Source organism: Pan troglodytes, chromosome 4 (assembly GCF_028858775.2).
Source record: "Pan troglodytes isolate AG18354 chromosome 4, NHGRI_mPanTro3-v2.0_pri, whole genome shotgun sequence".
NCBI classification, from domain to species: domain Eukaryota; kingdom Metazoa; phylum Chordata; class Mammalia; order Primates; family Hominidae; genus Pan; species Pan troglodytes.
In genome coordinates this window covers 45,251,379-45,277,447 of record NC_072402.2, presented here as the reverse complement: position 1 = coordinate 45,277,447, position 26,069 = coordinate 45,251,379, and the positions used below count along the sequence as shown (strand labels likewise).

At 38.5% G+C, this 26,069-nt stretch overlaps 1 protein-coding gene across 24 annotated transcripts in view; it reads left to right on the top strand.

Annotated features, from left to right (window-relative positions):
* RAD17 (RAD17 checkpoint clamp loader component) overlaps positions 1-26,069 on the top strand; it is a 45,344-nt gene that overhangs the window by 4,409 nt on the left and 14,866 nt on the right. For all 24 annotated transcript variants that reach the window (XM_063810389.1, XM_063810393.1, XM_063810392.1 and 21 more), the window contains 12 exons: positions 164-421; positions 958-1,041; positions 8,084-8,240; positions 10,982-11,118; positions 12,233-12,285; positions 12,370-12,495; positions 12,586-12,655; positions 15,208-15,319; positions 18,006-18,188; positions 19,329-19,414; positions 19,528-19,674; positions 22,571-22,720. In XM_063810389.1, coding sequence (XP_063666459.1) covers positions 164-421; positions 958-1,041; positions 8,084-8,240; positions 10,982-11,118; positions 12,233-12,285; positions 12,370-12,495; positions 12,586-12,655; positions 15,208-15,319; positions 18,006-18,188; positions 19,329-19,414; positions 19,528-19,674; positions 22,571-22,720 — 1,563 coding nt within the window. The remainder of the gene's footprint in view (positions 1-163; positions 422-957; positions 1,042-8,083; positions 8,241-10,981; positions 11,119-12,232; positions 12,286-12,369; positions 12,496-12,585; positions 12,656-15,207; positions 15,320-18,005; positions 18,189-19,328; positions 19,415-19,527; positions 19,675-22,570; positions 22,721-26,069) is intronic.

Genomic DNA, 26,069 nt, shown 5'->3' with positions numbered 1-26,069 from the left:
TGACAAAGTGAGACCCGGTCTCAAAAAAATTTTTTTTTTTTTTTTTTTTTTTAGTTTTAAAGGTTATAAATTTATGAATATGTTGTTTCCAGAGTAGTTCAGTTATTTGGGGGAATAGATGGGAGAAAATGTGATTATATTTACATGATTTCTTTTTTTTCAGGTAACAGACTGGGTTGACCCATCATTTGATGATTTTCTAGAGTGTGGAGGCGTCTCTACTATTACTGCCACATCATTAGGTGTGAATAACTCAAGTCATAGAAGAAAAAATGGGCCTTCTACATTAGAAAGCAGCAGATTTCCAGCGAGAAAAAGAGGAAATCTATCTTCCTTAGAACAGATTTATGGTTTAGAAAATTCAAAAGAATATCTTTCTGAAAATGAACCATGGGTGGATAAATATAAACCAGAAACTCAGGTACTGAAAAGCATGCAGACATATCTACATAATTTAATTTCAGGGTGCATAAGGGTAGATGGGAGGCAGAGGGATGTACATTTTCAGATTTTTTACTCATAAGAATCTTTCTAAGTGTTAGAAAAAATTCTGGATTTTTTTATTTTCCAAGGCTTAGATTTTTCTCAATAGTTATTCTAAAGTTGTATGATTAGTTGTCTTAGATTTAATTTAATCCCAACATAGAATTGATCTTTTTAAAAATTTTTGTACTAAATGTAATACTCCTCTCTACTGTCTTCTCAAAGTGTATTTCTGAATTTTAAAAAATGTTATAACTGCAAACTTGCCAAAATTATCATACAGAGGTATCAACTTAAGAATATAATTTTTCCATAATAGTATAAAAATCAAGTATAATCAAAAGGATCATTTTATTATATAGATTGTTACTGATTTGCTACTTCTTTTCGTTAATAATGCTTAGGTTCATATGTGCTGATGTACCAAAAAATCTTCAGTTAAGTTTTGTTTTAAATTCGAAATTTTTGTTGTAGCATGAACTTGCTGTGCATAAAAAGAAAATTGAAGAAGTCGAAACCTGGTTAAAAGCTCAAGTTTTAGAAAGGCAACCAAAACAGGTAACTAAGAAATGTGTTTTTAAATATTTAACATCAAATATTTTTCTGACTTACAGTGTGTTGTTAGAAGTTAAAGTTTTATGATGATTTTGTTCAAAATAAGTCTAGATCTCCTGCAGTAGAAAGCTCCCTAGTGGGGCATGGTGACTCATGCCCGTAATCCCAGCACTTTGGGAGGCCAAGGCAGGAGGATCACTTGAGCCCAGGAGTTTGAGAGCAGCCTGGGCAACATAGGGAGACTGTCTCTACAGCTAATTAGCTGGGCATTGTGGTGCATGCCTCTGGTCTCAGCTACTTGGGAGGCTGAGGTGGGAGGATCGCCTGAGCCCAGGAGGTGGAAGCTGCAGTGAGCTGTGGTCACACTAGTACACTCTAGCCTGGGCAACAGAGCAATACCAAAAACCGTAAAAAGCAAAACAAAACAAAAAGCGAAAAAGAAAGCTTCCTGACTTTACTACTTCCAACTTGACTGAAAGACTCAGAGACTTTGAGTTTTCCCCTTTATTTGTAACTCTTTTTCTTTATGTCTTATTGTTAGCATAAAGAATAAGTAAACCAATTAGGGTGCTAGTGTATTTAGCACATCAGATTATCTCAGGCTGAGGAAAGCAGGCAAATTACATGTTAGTTTCTCTACTAAATATAGCCAAAAACAGTCATTATTTATTTTAGACTGATATTTTTTGTTTCACTTCCTTACTGCACAATTACCTTGAACCCCCAAGGTAGAATATTCTCTCCTTCCATCAGTCTCCCTTTTTAAATGTTTTTTATTTTGAGATTTTTTCAAGCATAAAAGAAAATAGAATAATAAAAAAATATATAGAATATGCTCATTGTTTCCCCCTTAAGTATTTTAAAGTAAATTATAAACATTGTGACATTTCAGTTAGACTTTTAGATACTTCAGTATGTCTCTGTGTTTTTTTAAAAAAATGATTTTCCTAATTAATTATGCATACCATTATTCTAACAAAGTTAACCAGGATGCCGTAATGCTGTCTAATGATCAATTCATATTCACGTTTCTGCATTTGTCCCCAAAATGTCTTTTGTAGCTGGTTTGTTTCAAACAGGATAGGATCACACGTTGCATTTGGCTGTTATATATCTTAGGCCTTTTTTTTTTTCCCTGAATCTAATAATAGTTTACTAACCCTTTCCTTTCTCCAAGGCACTGACTTATGAAGGAGACCAGGCCGGTTGACTTGTAGAAGTCTCACACTGGATTTGTTAGGTTGTTTCCTCCTAATGATGATTAACTTGTTCGTCTATCCTGCATTTCCTATAACCTGAAATTTTGAATCAAGGGCTTGATTAGACTCAAGCTGAACATTTTTGCAAGAATAAAGGTCATGTTGTATGTTGTATAGGGCGTCAAATTGGAAAGTATTTGTGGTTCTCCTACTGTCTTAAGTTTGGTCACTAGATCAAAGAGATGAAAGTCAAAAATCTTCATTGTAGAGTAACTTTCCCTCACAACTGACACATAATCCATGGGGAGATACCGTGGCAGCATGTGAGTGCCCAGTTCTCCATCAGTCGTCCACCTAAGTGCTGTAGCTTCAGTTTTTCAATCCTTGCCTGAATCACTTATTTTATTAGAGTTGTACAGTAGTGACTTTCTTATAGTTCTGTTATTTCTACAGTTATTACTGGCATTTTTCTACAAAGAAAAGTTTGCCATCACTAGCTAGGGTTGTTTAGTTACCTTGAAATCCATTTCCAACTAGAAAGGCAGGATAAGTTTTGTATCTTTTCCTTTTTTAAAAAATAGACTTATTTTTGGAGCAGTTTTAGGTTCACAGCCAAATTGGGTAGAAGGTACAGAGATGTACCTCATATGCCCTGCCCCCACACATGCATAGCCTTCTCCCGTTACTAACCTTCCCTCACCAGAGTAGTACATTTGTTAAAATTGATGAACCTACATTGACACATCACTAACACCCAGAGTCCATTGTTTACATTAGGTCTTTCCTTTAGTTTTCAACCTTGAGATGAAGGAGTTGGTGTTTTAGTTGCTTTGATGGTAACAGATCCTTCTCTCTTTTTTTTTTTCTCGAGAGAGTCTTGCTTTGTCACACAGGCTAGAGTGCAGTGGCATGATCTTGGCTCACTGCAACCTCTGCCTCCTGGGTTCAAGCGATTCTCCTACCGCAGCCTCCCGAGTAGCTGGAATTACAGGCATGTGCCACCACACCCAGCTAATTTTTGTATTTTTAATAGAGACAGCGTTTCACCATGTTGGCCAGGCTGGTCTTGAACTCCTGACCTCAGGTGATTTACCCGCCTCGGCTTCCCGAAGTGCTGGGATTGCAGCTGTGAGTCATAACACCCAGCCAATCCTTCTCTCTTGAACCAAGCTGCTTTCTCTCTGGCCTGTGGATCTAAACCTTTTGGTTTAGGGCTAAGATCATGAATTCAAGATGGATTTTCAGTGTCAGCATTGGTATTCCTCTGATGTTTCATAGAAATCTCATCTCTCATCTCCGAATACAGATTTTTGGGCAGTCTATCTGAGACACCTCTTACATCCAGGCTTTTTCTCATTGATTTGTTTTTGGTCAGCTTAGCTAATAGTTTTTATTTTTCAGTGTCCATTGTGTTTTCTCACTTAACAATACTCTGTCAGTATAAACATTGTCACATCATAAACCTACATTGGTGTTACTATTATTATTCTACCAGCTGGATAAACTTAGGTATATATGTACATATATATATATGTATTTATGTACATATATATGTATATATGTGTATATATATGTATATATGTGTATATATGTATATATATGTATATATGTGTGTGTGTGTATATATATATGTATGTATGTATGTATGTATTGGGAAAAGTATTTTCTTTATGGTTTCAAAAGTTTTCCCCCTAAGGAGTTGGACTTTAATCATATACTCTGTTTATTTGTTTATTAATTTTTTAGAGACAGGGTCTTGCTAGAGACGGTTGCCTACACTGGATTGCAGAGGTGCTGTCATAGCTCACTGCAGCCTTGAACTCCTGGGCTCAAGCAGTCCTCCCACCTTAGCTTCCTGAGTAGCTGGGGACTGCAAGCGTGTGCCACCGCATCTGGCTAATTAAAAAAAAATTTTTTTGTAGAGATGGGGTCTTATGGTGTTGCCCATGCTGGTCTTGAATTCCTGGCCTCAAGTAGACCTCCCACATTGGCATCCCACAGTGTCAGAATTAATAGGCATGAGCCACACCATGCCTGGCCCAAATCACTTACCATTTATTTTACAGAAGTTTCAGTGATGTCAGTAATTAGAAAATGTTTTTATTCAAAAAAATTGGTAAGATCTAGATTTATCAATGGGCAAATGAAATTTACTTTTCAAAATTTATTTTAAATACGATATACCAAATATTTGCAGAGTTTAATTTTTCAGGACAGCTTCTTTCCTTCAAAATTCAGTAAAATTCTGTTACAGTGTAGACAAATGGGATTAACAAGATTCTTCACATTATAATGTCCTGATAAGAAACTACCTCCTAGTTCTCTTACTGGAAGGGAAACTTGCTATGTGGCTCTACCCACTCTGTCAGAAAACAGTCACTTAAGTATATTATTACATGAGAAAAATGTATAATACCTGTGCATAGGCTTCTTTTTCTTTGTAAAGAAGTGATCTGTCTGGTATTGTAGTTCTCATTATTCAAGGTAGTTATGTTCTGTAAAGTTGCTGAATTAGCAAATACTGAACTATTATTTCTAAGAAAAACACTAAATTAGGTTTTTGCAAACCTCTGGTAATAACATTTTTGTCAACCCATCAATATATAGCCTTGTTTTATATGTGTTTTTATTTAAAGTTATTTAATGTTCAGTCATGCTTCAATTAATAATGGGGACACATTCTGGGAAATGTGTCATTAGGTGACTTCATTGTTGTGAGAATATCATAGAGTGTAGTTACACAAACCTCCACCTAGGCTATATGGTATGGCCTCTTGCTCCTATGCTACAAACTTGTATAGCTTGTTACTGTATTGAATACTGTAGGCAATTATAACACAGTGGGAACTATATGTGTAAATAAACATACCTAAAGCATACCATTAAAAAGTACAGTAAAAAGGCCGGGCTTGGTGGCTCAGGCCTATAATCCCAGCACTTTGGGAGGTCGAGGTGGGTGGATTACCTGACGTCAGGAATTCGAGACCAGCCTGGCCAACATGGTGAAACCCCATCTCTACTAAAAATGCAAAAATTAGCCAGGCATGGTGGTGTGTGCCTGTAGTCCCAGCTATATGGGAGGCACAAGAATCACTTGAAACCGGGTGGCGGAAGTTGCAGTGAGCTGAGATAGTGCCACTGCGCCCCAGCCTGGGCAACAGAACAGAGACTTTGTCTCAAAAAAAAAAAAATTTTTTTTGGTGAAAACATGGTTATAAAAGATAAAAAAAAATGCTATTATACATTTATATAGGGAACTTACCATGAATGGAGCTTGGACTGGAAAATGGTTAAGTCAGTGACTGTGAGTGGTTAGTGACAGTCCAAGGACATTACTGTGCACTATTGTAGACTTTTATAAACATTGTACACTTAGGCTACACTAAACTTAAACAGTTTTTTATTTAATAAATTAACCTTCACTTACTGGAACTTTTTGTAAAGGCCATGTGAAGGACTTTATGTAGCTTTTTTACTTTATAAACTTTTAGATTCTTTGATAATAACACTTAGCCTAAAACACAAATAAATGGTACGGCTGTACAAAAATATTTTGTCTTTATATCTTTATTCTATAAACTTTTTTTGTATTTAAAAAAATTTTGTTAAGCTTCTTTTAAAATTAGAAATGAAGACACAAACACACTTATTAGCCTAGGTCTACACAGGATTAGGATCATTAATAGCACTGTCTTCCACCTCTACATCTTGTCCACTGGAAGGTCTTCAGAGGCAACAACACGTAAGGAGCTGTCATCTCTTATGACAACAGTGCCTTCTTCTGCAGTACCTCCTGAAGGACTTGCCTGAGGCTGTTTTATAGTTAACTTCTTTTTTTTTTTTTTTGACAGAGTTTCACTCTTGTTGCCCAGGCTGGAGTGCAGTGGCGCAATTTTGGCTCACTGCAACTTCTGCCTCCCGGGTTCAAGCGATTTTCTTGCCTCAGCCTCCTGAGTAGCTGGGATTACAGGAGTTCACCACCACACCCGGGTAGTTCTTGTATTTTTAGTAGAGATGGGGTTTCTCCATGTTGGCCAGGCTGGTCTTGAACTCCTGACCTCAGATGATCCGCCTGCTTCGGCCTCCCAAAGTGATGGGATTATAGGCGTGAGCCACTGTGCCCGGCCAACTTTTTTTTTTAAAAACAAGTAGATTCTAATAATAAAGATGGGCACTGTAAATACATAAACCAGTAAGATAGTTGTTTATTATAATTATCAAGCATTATGTGTTACACATAATGAGATATACGTGTTACACTTTTATACAGCACAGTAGGTGTGTGTACACCAGCATTACCACAGACATGAGTGATGTTTTGCATTATTGTTACTGGGAATTTTTCAGCTCCATTATAATTTTATGAGACTACTGTTTATATGTGGTTCATCATTGACTGAAAGTTGATTATCTGGCACATGACTGTATATTGTTGATCCATATAGTTTGAACTCATGGTGAACAGCGCTATAACTCATGCACTGCCCCTTTCAAAAGTGGAGCAGGTTCTCTTTGTCCAAGTACATAGGTTCTTATTAAAGGAAAACAAACAAGAATTACAGCCTACCATTGTATGTAGGAAATCTTTTGATATTTCGGTAGCTTTAACTTTTTTTTTTTTATCAAATTTACGGTATGAGGGAATGTTACTGGGATCCACAACCTCTAGTCTCTCGTTAGAGTCCTATCTCTGGTAAATATGTTTCTTTTTTTTCCTTTTTTTTTTTTTGAGACAGGATCTTACTCTAATGTGCGGGATGGAGTGCAGCGGCACAGTCTTGGCTCATTGCAGCCTCCACCTCCCAGGCTCAAGTGATTCTTCCACCTCAGCCTCCTGACCAGCTGGGACTATAGGCGCACACCACCATGCCCAGCTAATTTTTTGTATTTTTTTTGTAGAGACAGGGTTTTGCCGTGTTGACCAGGCTGGTCTCAGACTCCTGGGCTCAAGGAATCCGTCTGCCTCAGCCTCCCAAAATGCTGGGATTACAGGTGTGAGCCGCCATGCTCTTCCCAAATATGTGTCTTAATATGCATTTCTTAAAGAATCTAATAACCAAACTGAGGTCTTTCCATAAGAATATTGTATTTGTATAACAGTAACTTATATCATCCAATGAGATGTCTATATTAAGAATAAATTTTGCTGGGAGTGGTGGCTCACATCTGTAATCCCAGCACTTTGGGAGGCCATGGCGGGCAAATCACGAGGTCAGGAGATCGAGACCATCCTGGCTAACACGGTGAAACCCTGTCTCTACTAAAAATACAAAAAAATTAGCCAGGCGTGGTGGCTGGCGCCTGTAGTCCTAGCTACTCGGGTGGCTGAGGCAGGAGAATGGCGTGAACCCGGGAGGCGGAGCTTGCAGTGAGCCGAGATTATGCCACTGCACTCCAGCCTGGGTGAAAGAGCAAGACTCGTCTCAAAAAAAAAAAAAGAATAAATTTTATGAGTTCAGGTAACCTCTAAAAATCTTTGTTTCAGACATCACCTCCCTAATTTAGCCAAAGTTTAGTGTTTGGCTACTAAATAGTCCTTGGGAGGGACATAATGCAAAAATTGAGAAATTATCAGAAGCGGAATTGAGAGTTGAAGAATTAAGATTCTCTTATTTCCATATTTGCAGATGTTTTTGTATGGAAAAGGGGGGAAAAGGGCAATTTTAAAAAAAGAAAAAAATAAAGCTGGTTTATTCCAGCAAGCATTATTATGAAATTTAATGTGCTTATATGAGACATTCAGCAAATATTTATAGAAGTAAATATGTTTAGAATGAAAAGTCAGAAATAATATTCTAGCATTCCAGTGATTTTGTTTTTTAATTAATATTTGTATTTGATTTTAGGGTGGATCTATTTTATTAATAACAGGTCCTCCTGGATGTGGAAAGACAACGACCTTAAAAATACTATCAAAGGAGCATGGTATTCAAGTACAAGAGTGGATTAATCCAGTTTTACCAGACTTCCAAAAAGATGATTTCAAGGGGATGTTTAATACTGGTAAGATTTGCTGTGAAGGTAGTGGGAGTAGTGGGGCAAACCTGTGCTTAAGGGAGCTTTCAGATAAAGTTCTATGAGTGCATTTTTTCCCATACTTCTCGCTTTCAGAGGGATGGAATTTCACAGGCCAGGTGCGATGGCTGTCACATGGGAGGCTGAGGCAGGAGGATTGCTTCAGGCCAGGAGTTAAAGACCAGGCTGGGCAACATACAAAGACCCTGTCTACAAAAATAAAAAAATTAGCTAGGTATAGTGTTGTGTACCTGTAGTTCTAACTACTCAAGGGCTGAGGTGTGAGGGTCACTTGAGCCCATGAGTTCAAGGTTGCAGTGAGCTATAGTGGTACCATCGTGCTCCAGCCTGGGCAACAGAATGAGACATTGTCTCAAAAAATAAATAAATAAAAGTTATTTCAGGAGAAGGAAAGAAAGCATGTCTCCAATGGAAGACAATGGAATTTTTTGAAGATTAAGTCTTAACTGTTTTGTTAACATATTCTTCTGTTTGCATTATTTATCTGCTTTTTTCTAAGATCTGGCTAGGAGGTTAGACAGTATTAACTAAGATATTTTATTTGTTAAATCAAGCCTTAAGATGTGTTAAAAAGAACTTGCCCCCCAACAAGATAGCTTAGATCAGTAAGTACCTGTTAGAACAATATCAAATGAAAGCAAAAGACAAAGATGTCTTTGGAATTTGGAAGGAGACCTTAAGATAACGATTTAAAAATTGATAATAGTAACAATTTTATTTATTTTTATTTTTTTTGAGACAGAGTCTCACTCTGTCGCCCAGGCTGGAGTACAACCTCTGCCTCCCAGACTCAAGCTATTCTCATGCCTCAGCCTCCTGAGTAGCTGGGATTAGAGGCATGTGCCACCACACCCAGCTAGTTTTTGTATTTTTAGTAGAGATGGGGTTTTGCCATGTTAGCCAGGCTGGTCTCGAACTCCTGGCCTCAAGTGATCCACCTGCCTCTGCCTCCCAAAGTGCTGGGATTATAGGCGTGAGCTACCATGCGTGGCAATAGTACCAATTTAAAGATGTAATACGTTATAAGTTCATGCATATGCTTATGTACCTTAGCACTATGATTTTTATCTTTCATAGTTTTTCATATTGCAACTCTAGGTGGTGAAACTAGGGATAGCCAAATCTCCTAGGCCATTTTGAAGGGAAAAGGGTTCTGTAGAAGGATAATTTTAATGTGGAGTGTTCCTCAAAATCCCTTCTCTGGACTCTTCTTTAATGTACTCCCTTGTGCTACTAGTATCCCAGCCTGCTGGGGCTTTTACTGTTTTCTTTTCTTTATTATTATTATTACTATTATTATTATTTTTGAGATGGAGTCTTGCTCTGTCACCCAGGCTGGAGTGCAGTGGTTTGTCTCACTGCAAGCTCCGCCTCCTGGGTTCAAGCAATTCTCCTGACTCAGCCTCCCAAGTAGCTGGGATTACAGGCGCCCACCACCATGCCCGGCTTATTTTTGTATTTTTTAGTAGAGATGGGGTTTCACCACGTTGGTCAGGTTGTTTTCGAACCCCTGACCTCAGGTAATCCAACCATCTCGGCCTCCAAAAGTGCTGGGATTACAGGCGTGAGCCACCACGCCCGGCCCATTATTATTATTATTTTTTTAAGAGACAAAGTCTCACTATATTGTCTAGAATGAACTTCTTAAGTGTTTAAGGGATTCTCATGACCCAACCTCTGGGGTAGCTGGGACTACAGACGTGTGTTCCTGCATCTGGCTTTTACTGCTTTCTAAATAGTAGCATTACTTTTGACAGTCTGATAAGCTTTAACTTAAACAGTCTTCAATATGAAACATGCCTTCAGAGAGCTTCCCTCATTCTCAAGTTCACTAATCAGTTATTCTGTTTTTGTTGTTAAACCTTTATCACTCCAGCCTGACCAACATGGAGAAACCCTGTCTCTACTAAAAATTCAATAATTAGCCAGGCGTGGTGGTGTGTTCCTGTAATCCCAGCTACTCAGGAGGCTGAGGCAGGAGAATCGCTTGAACCTGGGAGGTGGAGGTTGCAGCGAGCCAAGATTGCGCCACTGCACTCCAGCCTGGGCGACAGAGCGAGATTCCGTCTCAAAACAAACAAACCAAACCCTTATCACTGAAGGTAATTCATTTATAGGCTTGAACTCATTTAGAGATTCTTCATTGGGTAGGCCACAGTCATAAATATTTTTACCAATTATATGAATGTTATACCAACAGCTGTGTTCTTAGGTCAGTTAACTCCATATTACACAGGGTCTCACTCTGTCACCCAGGCTGGAGTGCAGTGACACAATCTTGGCTCACTGCAACCTCCACCTCCTGGGCTCAAGCTATTACCTCCACCCCCTGCCTCAGCCCTGCAAGTAGCCAGAACTACAGGCACAAGCCTCCACACCTGGCACCTGGCTAATTTTTGTATTTTTTTGTAGAGACCGGGTTTCACCATGTTGCCCAGGTTGCTCTTGAATTCCTGACGTCAAGCGATCCACCTGCCTTGGCCTCCCAAAGTGCTGGGATTACAGGCGTGAGCCACTGCACCTGGCTACATGTTGACTCTTGTCTTTTGAAAGGAATATCCTATTTTAAATTTAAATGATTTTTCCTAATTAGGAAACAGTCTACAGTATTGTGAGATGCATCAAGTATGTGTGTGTGTACATACAGATGTATAATATTAATGTATATCATTTGTTGAAAATAAAAGTGGTTATGTGTTTCCTTTCAGAATCAAGCTTCCATATGTTTCCCTATCAGTCTCAGATAGCAGTTTTCGAAGAGTTTCTACTAAGAGCGACAAAGTATAACAAGTTACAAATGCTTGGAGATGATCTGAGAACTGATAAGAAGATAATTCTGGTTGAAGTAAGGACAACTTTTAAAATCTTTTTTTTTTTTTTTTTTTTTTGAGATGGAGTCTTGCTGTGTCACTGTCACCCAGGCTGGAGTGCAGTGGCGCGATCTCAGCTCACTGCAAGCTCTGCCTCCCAGGTTCACGCCATTCTCCTGCCTCAGCCTCCCAAGTAGCTGGGACTACAGGCGCCCACCACCACGCCCGGCTAATTTTTTGTATTTTTTAGTAGAGACAGGGTTTCACTGTGTTAGCCAGGATGGTCTCGATCTCCTGACCTCATGATACGCCCACCGTGGCCTCCCAAAGTGCTGGGATTACAGGCGTGAGCCACCATGCCTGGCCTAAAATCTTTTTTTTTTTTTTTTTTTTGAGACAGAGTCTCGCTTTAACCCCTAGGCTGGAGTGCAGTGGTGCAGTCTTGGCTCACTGCCACCTCCGCCTCCTGGGTTGAAACAATTCTCATGCCTCAGCCTCCCCCGAGTAGTGGGGATTACAGGAACCTGCCACCATGCCGGCCTAATTTTTGTATATTTAGTAGAGATGGAGTTTTGCCACGTTGGCCAGGCTGGTCTCAAACTCCTGACCTCAAGGTAATCCTCCCGCCTTGGCCTCCCGAGTGCTGGGATTACACATGTGAGCCACCACACCCAGCCAACTTTTAAAATTTTGCTGTAGCTATTGACTAAGCAATTGTGAGATATATCTTACATGATAACGTTAACTTGTCTCTATAGTAGTGATATTGGTAAAATACAACACAAAGGCTTTGTAATAGTAGAAACCTAAAGTCTCTTCTAGTAAACTTGAATGGAATAGCTGTAGGATAAGGAATGTTATAAATTTTAATGGTTTAAGTATAGAAAAACAAAAGAAAAGTTTGGAAAATTACTTCCTAGTGAAAATACTATAACTGGAAAGCAACCCAAAGAAATTTGATCTAAAAATTGGGATCCCCATTGATGTATATTACTGTTTTGGATATCATCTATTTCATGTTTCCTATGAAAGTTCTGTTTAAAATACATTGAATAAATATATTTTTGCCTATCTCAATAAATATAAATTTGAAAAATAAATTTGCAATGGAATAAAACTATACTATTATTTATTTTTTATTTTCAATAGGATTTACCTAACCAGTTTTATCGGGATTCTCATACTTTACATGAAGTTCTAAGGTAGGTTTCAGTGAAGTATTCTAAAACTCCAAATTAAATGAGAAGTGGCTTAAATTTCAACATTGCTGTATTTTGTTATTTTAGGAAGTATGTGAGGATTGGTCGATGTCCTCTTATATTTATAATCTCGGACAGTCTCAGTGGAGATAATAATCAAAGGTTATTGTTTCCCAAAGAAATTCAGGAAGAGTGTTCTATCTCAAATATTAGGTAAGAAAGAAATTTCTGCTTATAAAGGTCACATACATATTATATTTTTAAATTAATCATTTAACTGCTATCTTTCTTTATAAAACTTAGTTTCAACCCTGTGGCACCAACAATTATGATGAAATTTCTTAATCGAATAGTGACTATAGAAGCTAACAAGGTAAGTCTCTGATTAATTAAACCTTACTTGATAACTATAGAAAGCCTAGCTTAAATAGTATTATGTAAACTGAAGGAGTGTTATTTTAATTTTTTAGAATTAAAACATTTTATTATACTCATAAGGCATGTCATTTTAGCAAATGTAGGAAATACTGATTTTAAAAATCTTTAACATTTTTCTACTATTAAACTTTCACTTTCACATTGAGGTAAATTTTTCCTTTGCTTGGTTTACTGTTTTAAATTGTGTCTGTCATCAAGAAAATGTTTTCTGGCATGTAGGTATGGTAGTTATCAACAATTCAACTCTTCCTATTGTCCTGTTGTCACTTTTTTATTTTCACATTTTTTTTAATTGTGGTGAAAAACATGTATCATAAAATTTATCATCTTAACCATTTTCAAAGATACACTTCAGTATTGTAAAGTCTATTTACATTCATATACAGCTGTTGTCACTTTTTTTTTTTTGGAGACAGGGTCTCACTCTGTTGCTCAGGCTGGACTGCAGTGGCATAATCATGGCTCACTGCAGCCTCGACCTCTTGGGCTCAAGTGTTCCTCCCACCTCAGCCTCCCAAGCAGCTGGGACTACAGGCTGGTACCACCATGCCTGGCTAATTTTTAAATTTTTTTTAGAGACAGGGTCTCTCTGTGTTGCCCAGGCTGGTCTCGAATTCCTGGCTCAAGTGATCCTCCCTCCTCAGCCTCTGAAAGTGCTGAGATTTCAGGCATGAGCCTCTGTGCCCGGCTTCTTTTCACTTTTAGTACGTCATTTTTTCTGTATTTCAAATCAAGATGATGTTTAAAAAAATTGATGGACCTTCTGCTCCCAGCGTCATGGTTTTAGGGAATCCTATTGGTATAAATCAACCAAATCTTGTATGAAACATAATTTTTGTTGCACTGCTAGGACCACAGGAACTGACGGAAATATCCAAGGGAGAGGTTGTTTTGAGGATTAAACACGTTAGTGTAGAGCACCTAACTGAATAAATACCAGATATTAATAGTGAAAAATGAGAAACAAACTGAGTCCAATAATACAGGTAGCAATTACTGTGATGAATTATTATGCCATTAGTGTTTTGAAAATATTTAATGGGTCAGGTGCGGTGGCTCACGCCTGTAATCTTAAGACTTTGGGAGGCCGAGGTGGGTGTATCACCTGAGGTCAGGAGTTCGTGACCAGCCTGGCCAACAGGCGAAACCCCATCTCTAATAAAAATACAAAAATCAGCCGGGTGTGGTGGCGGGTACGTATAATCCCAGCTACTCAGGAAGCTGAGGCAGGAGAATAGCTTGAACCCGGGGGGTGGAGGTTGCAGTGAGCCGAGATTGCGCTACTTCACTCCAGCCTGGGCAGCAAGAGCAAAACTCTGTATCCCAAAAAAAAAAAAAAAATTTACCTGGGCATGGTGGTGTGCTCCTGTAGTCCCAGTTACTCAGAAGCCTGAGACAGGATGATCGCTGGAGCCTAGGAGTTTGAGGCTGCAGTGATCTAGATGACATGACTGTAGTCTGTCATGGACAGAGCTAGACCCTGTCTCTAAAAAAACATCTACCTTCTCTACTATAAGCATGAGAACTGCAAATTGAGCCATGGTGCATGCCTGTAGTCCCAGCTACAAAGGCTGACAGCGGTGGGAGGATTTGTTGAGCCTGGGAGCTCAAGACCAGCCCAGGTGTGATATAGTAAGACCTTGTGTCAAAACAAAAATTTTTTTTTTTAGTGAATTGGTTAGTTCAAGTGGCTCTGGTTTAAAAAAGAAGAAGAAGAAATAATTGGTGTAATTATGGCTTTTTCATCCTCACCAGACTGTATAATGTATAACCCCAGTAAAGGAATTTTCATGTAAATTTCATAAATTAGTTAGATTATTTTGTGTATATTTAATTTTATCACAGTCTGTTGCATTTTGAGGGTTTTTTTGTGTGTACACGTATATGTTGTTATATATCTGTGTGTACGTAGTGAGAAAGAGTAAAAACTTCAAAATACAACCTGGTCAAAGAGAAAAAGTAAAATAATACAGTATTTAATATTTCCTGAAAGTATACCTTAAACTGTAATAAGTCATTGAAGCTTGTACCATTCATAGACCAGTGTTTAGCATGAAGGCTTTTTAGTTTTTTATTATTATTTTAAGATAATTTTTTTTTTCTGGCTCTATTGCCCAGGCTGGAGTGCAGTGGCAAGATCATAGCTCACTGCAGCCTTCATCTCCAGGTCTCAAGTGATCCTCCCATTTCAGCCTCCCAAGTAGCAGGGACTACAGGCGCATGCCACCATGCCCAGCTAATCGTTTTGATAAGGTCTTACTACCTTGCCTAGGCTGGTCTCAGACTCCTGAGCTCAAGTGATCCTCCTGCCTCAGTCTCCCAAATTGCTGTGATTATAGGAATGTGCCACCGTGCCCAGCCCTTTTTAGTATTTAAGTTTAAAAGAACCTAATTTACGTTAATTAAGTTTAGAAAATAGGTTGGGGTTTTTTGTTGTTGTTATTTTTAAGAAAATACTTTTTTTTAAATTTAATTTTCTTATTTTAGAATGGAGGAAAAATTACTGTCCCTGACAAAACTTCTCTAGAGTTGCTCTGTCAAGGATGTTCTGGTGATATCAGAAGTGCAATAAACAGCCTCCAGTTTTCTTCTTCAAAAGGTAACTATGGAAGATACAGTCATGTGGCATTATATAGGTGACTGACTTTCTCTTAATTCATTCAATGAAATCAAACATTTTAACTTACATTTGGTCTATACCTATTTATCCTTCTTTATTACTGAGACAGTGGCTTAAAATTAAATATATACACATGCATACATACCCTTCTATGAATATGTCATAGTATATATCCTTGTTTCTGTTTGAGATAGTTTACCTTTCAAAGTTAACTTAGAATCAGATTTCCTGGATAAAAATTCTGCCTCTGCCACTTACCAGTTATATAGGCCTATGCAGGTGACTCTTATCTTTCTGTGCCTCTGTTTTCTCACCTTTTATGTGAGCACTTACCTCTTAGGGTTCTATGAAGAATATGTGAGGTGACACTATTATAGAGTGCTTCTTACAGTACTTGATTCATATTAAGTGTTCAATAAATGGCCAGCCATTAATCAGTTTAATAATACTGTGCCGAGGTAGGTTTACTTTTGGAATTATTATTATTTATTTTGAGACGGAGTCTCGCTGTGCCGCCCAGGCTGGAGTGCAGTGGCATGATCTTTGCTCACTGCAAGCTCCGCCTCCCAGGTTCACACCATTCTCCTGCCTCAGCCTCCTGAGTAGCTGGGACTACAGGCAGCTGCCACCACGCCCAGCTAATTGTATTTTTAATAGAGACAGGGTTTCACCGTGTTAGCCAGGATGGTCTCGATCTCCTGACCTCGTGATCCGCCCGCCTCGGCCTCCCAAAGTGCTGGGATTACAGGCGTGAGCCACCGCATCTGGCCTGAAATTATTTTTATAATAATTTATGAGATATATTTAATAAATTTATTTCCTGTTAATGTTAAACATATAAATTTATGAGATATGTTTAATAAATTTCCTGTTAATATGTAGAAAGATGTAGTAAAAAGATAGTTTCACTAATGGCAGTGAGTTACAATTTTACTGTAATGGTCATCGTTTACTGCATAGTCTTCCTTCAGAAGGCATTTAGCAGACTACTTAATGCTTAACGTTGACAGTTGACATCAAAGAGTGGGCCAGGAACTATGTTAGCAATTATGTTTTTTTCATTTAATTCTCATATCAACCTGATGATATAGACAGTATTTTGATTCAAATCCAGATCTGTGCTCTTTCTGCTGTTCAAGGTAGCTTTTAAGCCATGCACTCTTGAGTTCTAAATATTAGACTTAAAAATGAAACTTGGGGCAGGCATGGTGACTCATGCCTGAAGCCAAGGTGGGTGGATCACTTGAGCCTAGGAGTTTGAAACCAGCCTGGGCAACATAGCAAGACCTTGTCTCTACAAAAAAATTAAGGAAAAAAAATAAAAACCCAAGAAATTTGATCACATGCATATTCATAAATTGGATACTCTCAACATCAGTAGAGAGGTTGTTAAACATAGGTTGCAGAACCAGGCTGCCTGGATTCCAGTCATTCACTCACTGATGACCTTGAGCCAATGACTTCACCTCTTTGTATCTCATTTCATTAACTGTCTAATAATAATTGGTCAGGTGCAGTGGCTCTCGCCTGTTATCCCAACACTATAGGAGACTGAGGTGGAAGAAAGCTTCAACCTCAAGAGTCTGATACCAGCCTGGGCAACATAGCGAGGCCTTGTCTCTAATTAAAAATATATATATATATAGCCAGCATGGTGGTGCATGTAGTCCCAGCTACTTGAGAGGCTGAGGTGGGAGGATTGCTTGAGCCTGGAGGTTGAGGCTTCAGTGAGCTATGATTGTGCCACTGTACTCCAGCCTGGGTGATAGAGCCAGACCCTGTGTCAAAAAAAAAAAAAAAAGGCCGGGCATGGTGGCTCATGCCTATAATCCCAGCACTTGGGGAGGCCAGTTTGTGTGGTTGGGAGGTTGTGACCAGCCTGGCCAACATGGTGAAACCCCATCTCTGCTAAAAATACAAAAATTTAGCCGGGCATACACCTGTAATTCTAGCTGCTCGGGAGGCTGAGACAGGAGAATCGCTTGAACCCAGGAGGCAGAGGTTGTGGTGAGCCGAGATCACACCACTGCACTCCAGCCTGGGCAACAGAGCGAGACTCCATCTCAAAAAAAAAAAAAAAAATTCTCCCTTCACAGGGTTGTTATGAAGATTAAATTCGTATGTATCACATGCCAAGAACAGTATCTTGCACATAACACAATGAGAAACCAAGGCGATGTGACTGTACAGGTTGAATATCCTTTATTTGCAATTTTTGGGAATAGAAGGATTGCAGATCTTTTTAAGATTTTGGAATATTTGCATTATACGAATTGAAAATCCCTTGTCTGAAAATCTGAAATACAGAGTGCTCCAATGAGCATTTCCTTTGAGCATCATGTTGGCACTGCAAGTTTCGTATTTTGGAGCATTTTGGAGTTTGAATTTTTTGGATCAGGAATGTCAGCCTATATTAGAGATTGTGCTATTGTGCATGTGAAAGTTTGAAATCTGCATTATGAAATAACTTTCAGATAATACTTTATTCCATTTTAATGTTAGTAACCCAAAGAGGATTCCAACTCAGTTAATGTCATTTATAATTTTTGTTTATTAGGAAAACATATTGTAATTAGAATATTTAGTGTAACTGTATCTGAAGTGTTCTTAGTTTTAATTTTCATATTTTAATTTAAATATTGTCACTTGGATGTATATTATTCAGGAGAAAACAACTTACGGCCAACGAAAAAAGGAATGTCTTTAAAATCAGATGCTGTGCTGTCAAAATCAAAACGAAGAAAAAAACCTGATAGGGTTTTTGAAAATCAAGAGGTCCAAGCTATTGGTGGCAAAGATGTTTCTCTGTTTCTCTTCAGAGCTTTGGGGAAAATTCTATATTGTAAAAGTAAGAAATTTTTACATTTTTAAAATCTGTTGGATATCACATAGTCTTAAAATGGAAATAAAATGTCACTTTTAAAAAAATGTCATGTATTTTGGTTCTGCTCTAAGAGTTAGAGCTAGGTCAGATACTGTTTGTCTAGGCCTAAGACATAGTAGGAAATCAGAATATTTTCTGACCGTAAGCAGGATTAAAAGTAAAAACATGCTATTGCAGGCCATATCCATGTGTGTAAATCTTTAAAATTATAGTTTGCTGAAGGTAAGAGAGCAGATCATCTAGACTTGTAGTGGCAAGTGTTGGTAGCCTAAAGCCCTCTTAACACTGGGCTCCAGCCAACAGAGCCTTAGACAAATTACCAGGTAGTTTAAGGTTTCTTTCAATCCTCTTGTATTTATCTAATTTACAAGCTTTCTGTCTCCCCAACCAGATGTTTATCGCCTTTTCTGTCTTTTTTGATGACTGCTCCCCCTCAGTTCTTTCACTCCCTATTGCCCATTTTAGTGTCCCAAATAATCCCTCCTTTTGATAGCAAATGCCTGTTTTCAGTCTGATGACCCTAAAGGAAAGAAATTGGGATTTCTAAATGGAAACCTTCATACCCTCTGAGGAAAATGGGCATCACTTAGGTGGCAGTGAGGACACTCCTCTGTCACTGGATCCTCTTACTTTGAACCTGAGTGACTATTCCCACCTGATTCTTTGCTTTCTCTCCTTTCTTTTCCTCCCCAACATACGTTTATCGTCTCTTGCATTAGTGAATGGAATTCGTATTCTTTCATGTAGAGAGCAACATCTTCCTACATAGTAAATAAAAGAGTAAAGACCACTGTACTGAGATGAGAAATCAAGGGAAGAAAGCAACCCAAAGCTGAAAAAGGTGAAATGGGAGTGCATTAGGAAATGGAATATTTTAAGTCTAGAGAAGCCATAATCTAAGCATCAGAATTGTTAATTTAGTTCTTGCTAATATGGAAAAAATAGGTGCTTGCTTCCAGTTGTTTTTTATTTATTTATTATTTTTTAACAGTTTGCTTACTATGTTGGTATTGTATGTCTAAAATTTTCAAACTCTTCAAATGAGAGGTGCTATATAATTATAAAGAAGGTATTATCTTTAATAATTCCAGAAATTTTTTATAGGAGCATCTTTAACAGAATTAGACTCACCTCAGTTGCCCTCTCATTTATCAGAATATGAACGGGATACGTTACTTGTTGAACCTGAGGTAAGTTCTTTGATGACACTTAGTATAGGTTACAAAGGATATATTATTCGTGTGCATATATATTTGACCATTGCATTTTTACCAAATTTATGTATATATGCTTCTTTTTATAGGAGGTAGTAGAAATGTCACACATGCCTGGAGACTTATTTAATTTGTATCTTCACCAAAACTACATAGATTTCTTCATGGAAATTGATGATATTGTGAGAGCCAGTGAATTTCTAAGTTTTGCAGATATCCTCAGTGGTGACTGGAATGTAAGACCATTTGACTTAAAATGTTTATGTTTATAGTATTTCCTTAGAATTAAGAAAAGAAAGTTTACTTTTATCCCTAATTGCCTGACATTATTTTATGTGACTCTTCTTCATAACTATGCTAAAGTTAATGTAACCAACTCAGTGTTTATAATGAAGCTTCAGTAGCAAATCTGATTTTTCTGCTGATAATATAGCACCAATTGTTTCTAAAGTTATTTTCTTTTTTTCTTTTTTTTCTGTGTGTGTGTAGAGACAGGGTCTTACTATGTTGCTCAGGCTGGTCTCAAACTCCTGGGCTCAGACAGTCCTCTCACCTGAGCCTCCGAAAGTGCTGGGATTACAAGCGTGAGCCACCACGCTCCTGTCTAAATTTTCTGATTTTGTGTTATGGTGGTGTTTTTTTGTTTTTTTTTTTTTTTTGAGAAGAAGCTCTATCTACAGCTATGTTACCCAGTCTGGTCTTGAACTACTGGGTTTAGGGAATCCTGTCCTCTCTGCCTTCCAAGTAGCTAGAAATACAGGCACACACCACCATGCCCAGTTTATTTTCTTTTTTTTTTTTTTTTGAGACAGTGTCTTACTTTTTTGCCCACGCTGGAGTCCAGTGGTACAAACACGGTTCACTGCAACCTTGACCTTCTGGGCTCAAGCGATCCTCCAACCTCAGGCACTCCCCATCGAGTAGCTGGGACTACAGGCAAGCACCACTATCCTTAGCTAATTTTTTTTCTTTGTTTTAGAGACAGGGTTTCACCATGTTACCCATGCTGGTCTCCAACTCCTGAGCTCAAGCGATCTGCCTGCCCTGGCCTCTCAAAGTGCTGGGATTACAGGAGTGAGCCACCATGCCCGGCCCCAGCTTATTTTCTGATTTTAAAATTAATACATACTCAAAATATGACAACCATTAAGAAGTAGATACAAGAGAAAGAACTGTACATGTTGCTACACTTTCTGCTAGTTTTTAAAATTTATTTCTTTTACATATTTGAAACTATTTACCATAAAATTTGTATTTTGTTCTTAACATCTTAACACTGCCCTTACCAGTACAACAGCCACCAACCACATGTAGCTATTTACATTTAAACTTAATTAAAAATTCAGTTCCTCAGTCATACTGGCCACATCTCCAGTACTTGATAACTGCATGTGGCTGATGGCTACTTTATTGAACAGCCCAGATACAAAACATTTCCATCATTGCAGGGCGTTCTGTTGGACGACACTGTTTTGATACGTTAATATTTCTGTGTATTATAAATATTAAAATAAGGCCGGGCTCAGTGGGTCACACCTGTAAACCCAGCACTTAAGGAGGCCGAGGCAGGTGGATCACTTGAGCTCATGAGTACGAGACCAGCTGGGGCAATGTGATGAAACCCCATCTCTACAAAAAATACCAAGAAAATTGCTTGGGTGTAGTGGTCCCAGCTACTCAGGAGGCTGAGGTGGGAGGATGGCTTGAGCCCGGGAGGCAGAGGTTGCAGTGAGCTGAGATCACACCACTGCACTCCAGCCTGGGCAATAGAGCTGGACCTTGTCTCAAAAAATTAAAAAATTGAAATAGCAGTAATAAGTAAAATTAGGAAAGACACAGAAAAACCATTTATGATATAGAGCTTCATTACTTAGCAGTTGAATTTGCTTAACTTTTAAAATAATTGTTTCTTTCTTATTTTGAAATTTTCCATCCTATAAATAAATTAAAAGGATAGTACAATGAGCCAGGAGTGGTGGTTCCTGCCAGTAATTCTGCACTTTGGGAGTCCAAGGCAGGAAGATCACTTGAGGCCAGAAGTTTGAGAACAGCCTGGGAAACACAGCAAGACCCCATCTCTAGAAGAGATTTTAAAAATTAGCTGGATATGGTGGCATGCACCTGTAGTCCTAACTACTTGGGAGGCTGCGGTGGGAGAATCACTTGAGCCCAGGAGTTTGAGGTGATAGTGAGCTGTGATCGTGCCACCACATTCCAGGCTGGGCAACAGACTGAGACCCTATTTTAAATAATAATACAAAATAACGAAAAGAGTATAATTGACTTGTTTGTGACACCAAGGATAAATGCTTGAGGTAATGGATACCCCATTTAACTTAAGGTAATTATTACACATTGTATGCTGGTATCAAAATGACCCCTGTACCTCATAAATATATACAGCTACTAGGTACCCACACAAATTAAAAATTTTTTAAAAAATGATAGTACAATGAATAGCTGCATATCCTTAACTTTTGTTTAGCAGTTTGCATATTTTGCCACTTTTTCTTAATCTCTCTATATATTTACGTATTTGTTTCTGGCTGAATAATTGGAAAGTATTAGTAATTGCGAACATTGTGACACTTAAGCAGCATAAGGACATTGTTCTATTACAACTACCATAGCATTATCATACCCCATTGAAACTAAAATATAACTAGTTGATATAACTGGCCTCTCAAAGTGCTGGGATTACAGGCGTGAGCCACTGCGCCCAGCTGCATAGTCATATTTTAGTTTCAATTATATTTTAGTTATATTAACTAATTAGTTACATTAACTAATTAGTTATATAATTAAGTTAACTTTCCAGAGAAACTTGACACTAATCTAGCAATATATTGTCCCTATTCAGATTTCCTCATTTGCCTCAAAAATTTATTCAAAGTTGTTTCCTCCACCCCTGTCCAAGATCCAGTCAGGGTTTACACATTTAATTTGATGGATATGTCCCAGTGGAATTTGCTTTAGATAAGTTTATAGTGCTGTTATTTATAGGGCTGTAGTGATGTTGAAGAAAGTGAACACATAGAAACTAAATACGGTTAGTATTTTTGTATATATCAGGAATACCAGTAATGCTCTTTTATAAATCTATTTTCTTTCACATCTTGTCTCATTTGTTAGACACGCTCTTTACTCAGGGAATATAGCACATCTATAGCTACGAGAGGTGTGATGCATTCCAACAAAGCCCGAGGATATGCTCATTGCCAAGGAGGAGGATCAAGTTTTCGACCCTTGCACAAACCTCAGTGGTTTCTAATAAATAAAAAGGTAAAAAAAAAAAAAAAGAATTCTGTACTTTCAATATGTGAACTTTATGGTACGTGAATTATAACTCAAAGCAGTTATTTTCTTTATAACAAAGGAAAAAATATTTCATTTTTAATAAAATAGTTGCTAAGGTCCACAATTAGAGTCTGAGTTTTTATAAAACATAAAAAGGTGACTCTTAAATGTTTGTACAATTTTTTAAGGGAAAAAAGACCATCAAAATTTGAAAACATTAGTTCAGTTTTATTGGAATCAAAGCGTAGTTACATTTTATTTTATTTTTTATTTTTTTATTTTTTGAGACGGAGTTTCACTCTTTTTGCCCAGGCTGGAATGCAATGGCGTGATCTCGGCTCACTGCAGCCTCCGCCTCCCGGGTTCAAGCAGTTCTCCTGCCTCAGCCTCCCAGGTAGCTGGGATTACAGGCGCCAGCCACCACGCCTGGCTAATTTTTTGTATTTTTAGTAGAGACAGGGTTTCACCATGTTGGCCAGGATGGTCTCGATCTCTTGACCTCATGATCCTCTTGCCTTGGCCTCTCAAAGTGCTGGGATTACAAATGTGAGACACCATGCTCGGCCATATTTTATTTTTTATTTTTTATTTTTATTCAGACAGAGTCGTTCTGTTGTCTAGGCTGGAGTGCAGTGGTGCCATCTCTGCTCACTGCAACCTCTACCTCCTAGGTTCAAGCAATTCTCCCACCTCAGCCTCCTGAGTAGCTGGGATTACAGGCATCTACCTCCATGCCCAGCTAATTTTTGTATTTTTAGTAGGGATGGGGTTTTGCCATGTTGGCCAGGCTGTTCTTGAACTCCTGACCTTAAGTGATCTGCCCGCCTTGGCCTCTCAAAGTGCTGGGATTACAGGCATGAGCCACTGTGCCCAGCTGCATAGTTATATTTCAGTTTCAATTAAAAACAAACTTTAGGGCCAGGCATGGTGGCTCACACCTGGAATCCTAGCACTGTGGAAGGCCAAAACAAGAGGATCACTTGAGCCCAGGAGTTTGAGACCAGCCTGGGCAACATAGTGAGATCCCATATCTACAAGAAAAAGAAAAAAATTGTAAATAAATAAACCCTAGTTCAACCTGAGAATACTGATTGGAAAATAGAAATCCCTAGTGTATAAAATTTCAGTTAGGCAGGAGGAATAAGTTTTTTTTGTTTTTTGTTTTTGAAACAGAGCCTTGCTGGCCAGGAGGAATAAGTTTTAAGTTCAAGAGATATGTTGTATAACATGGTGACTATTAAGAACAATGTGTCGTGTATTTGAAAATCATGGCCGGGCATGGTGGCTCACGCCTGTAATCCCAGCACTTTGGGAGGCTGAGGCGGGCAGTTCATGAGGTCAGGAGATGGAGACCATCCTGGCTAACACGATGCAACCCTGTCTCTACTAAAAATAAAAAAACTTAGCCAGGTGTGGCGGCGTGCGCCTGTAGTCCCAACTACTCTGGAGGCTGAGGCAGGAGAATGGCGTGAACCCAGGAGGCGGAGCTTGCAGTGAGCTGACATGGCGCCACTGCACTCCAGCCTGAGAGACAGAGCAAGACTCCATCTAAAAAAAAAAGAAAATCACTAAAGCGGTAGATTTTAAATGTTCTCACCACACACAAAAAATATATGTATGTAAGGTAATGCATATGTTAATTGGCTCAATTTAGCCATTCTACCATATATACATATTTCAGAACATCATGTTGTATACCTATAAATACATACAGAGCTTATTTGTCAATTTAAATTAATCAAAGAAAGGAGAAGAAATCTTGGCCTTGCCTCTATGTGGACAAGGTAATTCACCTAATGTGTTCTTACTCTCCACAGCTAAAAATGTAGATGATTGAATTATTTAGAGGTAAAAAATGGGAGGCACACAAGTTGAAAACAAAATACACAACAGTTTTCAAAATGAATTGCCAATCTTTAAAAATCAGACTAATGATTAAAAGTCAGATATGAATTTCGGCCCGGCCGGGCGCTGTGGCTCACACCTGTAATCCCAGCACTTTTGGGAGGCTGAGGCGGGCAGAACACAAGGTCAGGAGTTCGAGACCAGCCTGACTAACATGGTGAAACCCCATCGCTACTAAAAATACAAAAGTTTGCCGGGTGTGGTGGTGTGCTCCTGTAATCCCAGCTACTCAGGAGGCCGAAGCAGGAGACTCGCGTGAACCCGGGAGGCAGAAGTTGCAGTGAGCCGAGATCATGCCACTGCACTCTAGCCTAGGCGACAGAAAAAGACTCTGTCTCAGAAAAAAAAAAAAAAAGTTAGATATGAATTTCTAGCTTCAGAATTTCTGGAATCTCCTGGTTAAAAAAAAAAAAGAGGCCAGGTGCAGTGGCTCACACCTGTAATCCGAGCACTTTGGAAAGCTGAGGTGGAAGGATCACTAGAGCCCAGGAGTTTGAGACCTGCCTGGGCAATATGGTGAAACCCCATCTGTATAAAAAAATAAAAAATAAAAAAATTAGCTGGGAGTGGTGGCAAACACCAGGAATTTGAGACCAGCAATATAGTGAGATCCCATATCTACAGGAAAAAGAAAAAATTTTTTTTTGTTTATCCTACCTAGTCCCAGCTACTTGGGAGGCTGAATTGGGAGGATTGCTTAAGCCTGGGAGGCAGAGTTTGCAGTGAACAATGATTGTGCCACTGCACTCCAGCCTGGGCAACAGAGTGAGACCCCCATCTCTCAAAAAAATAAAAGGAAAGTGAAGTATAACACTGGCTCATATTTCTGCGTAGCAACAATCACCTCGCCATGTAGCATCTGCCCCTTTGAGATGAGAGTAGTAGGCACCACTGTCCCCAGCTGGTTCATTCACTTATATTGCCTGCTTGACTTCTGTAATATCTGAATTCATGACCCCTGGACTGGGTCATCTCTGAGATGTCTTCCAGTTCTAAAATCATACAGCTGAAAATTACCCTATAATTTATTACCTAGGACATTTTTTCCAACAGATTTCTTGGAGAATTTAATGACTTTTAAGCAATTTATATCTCATTGACTTGCTTTGTCTTTTATAGCATATATATTAATTTTGCATTGTAGCTGCATATAAATTATCTAAGACTGTTAGCTTCTTGAAGGCAGGGATTATGCTTTTCTCTTGCTCAGCATAACGTTGTGTTGACTAAAGAAAACAAATTATTTCATTGAAAACTGTTTTCGTGTAATTTGTGATGTGTGTGTGCTCATAAACAATTCCTTTGAGTTTTAAATTTGGTTTTCTTATATATTCAATGTCTTTTAAAAATTGTTTATCAAATGTGGAATAGTTGTGTAGGTAAAATACTTTATTAAACGATGCTAAAAAAACTATAAAGGACTACTTAA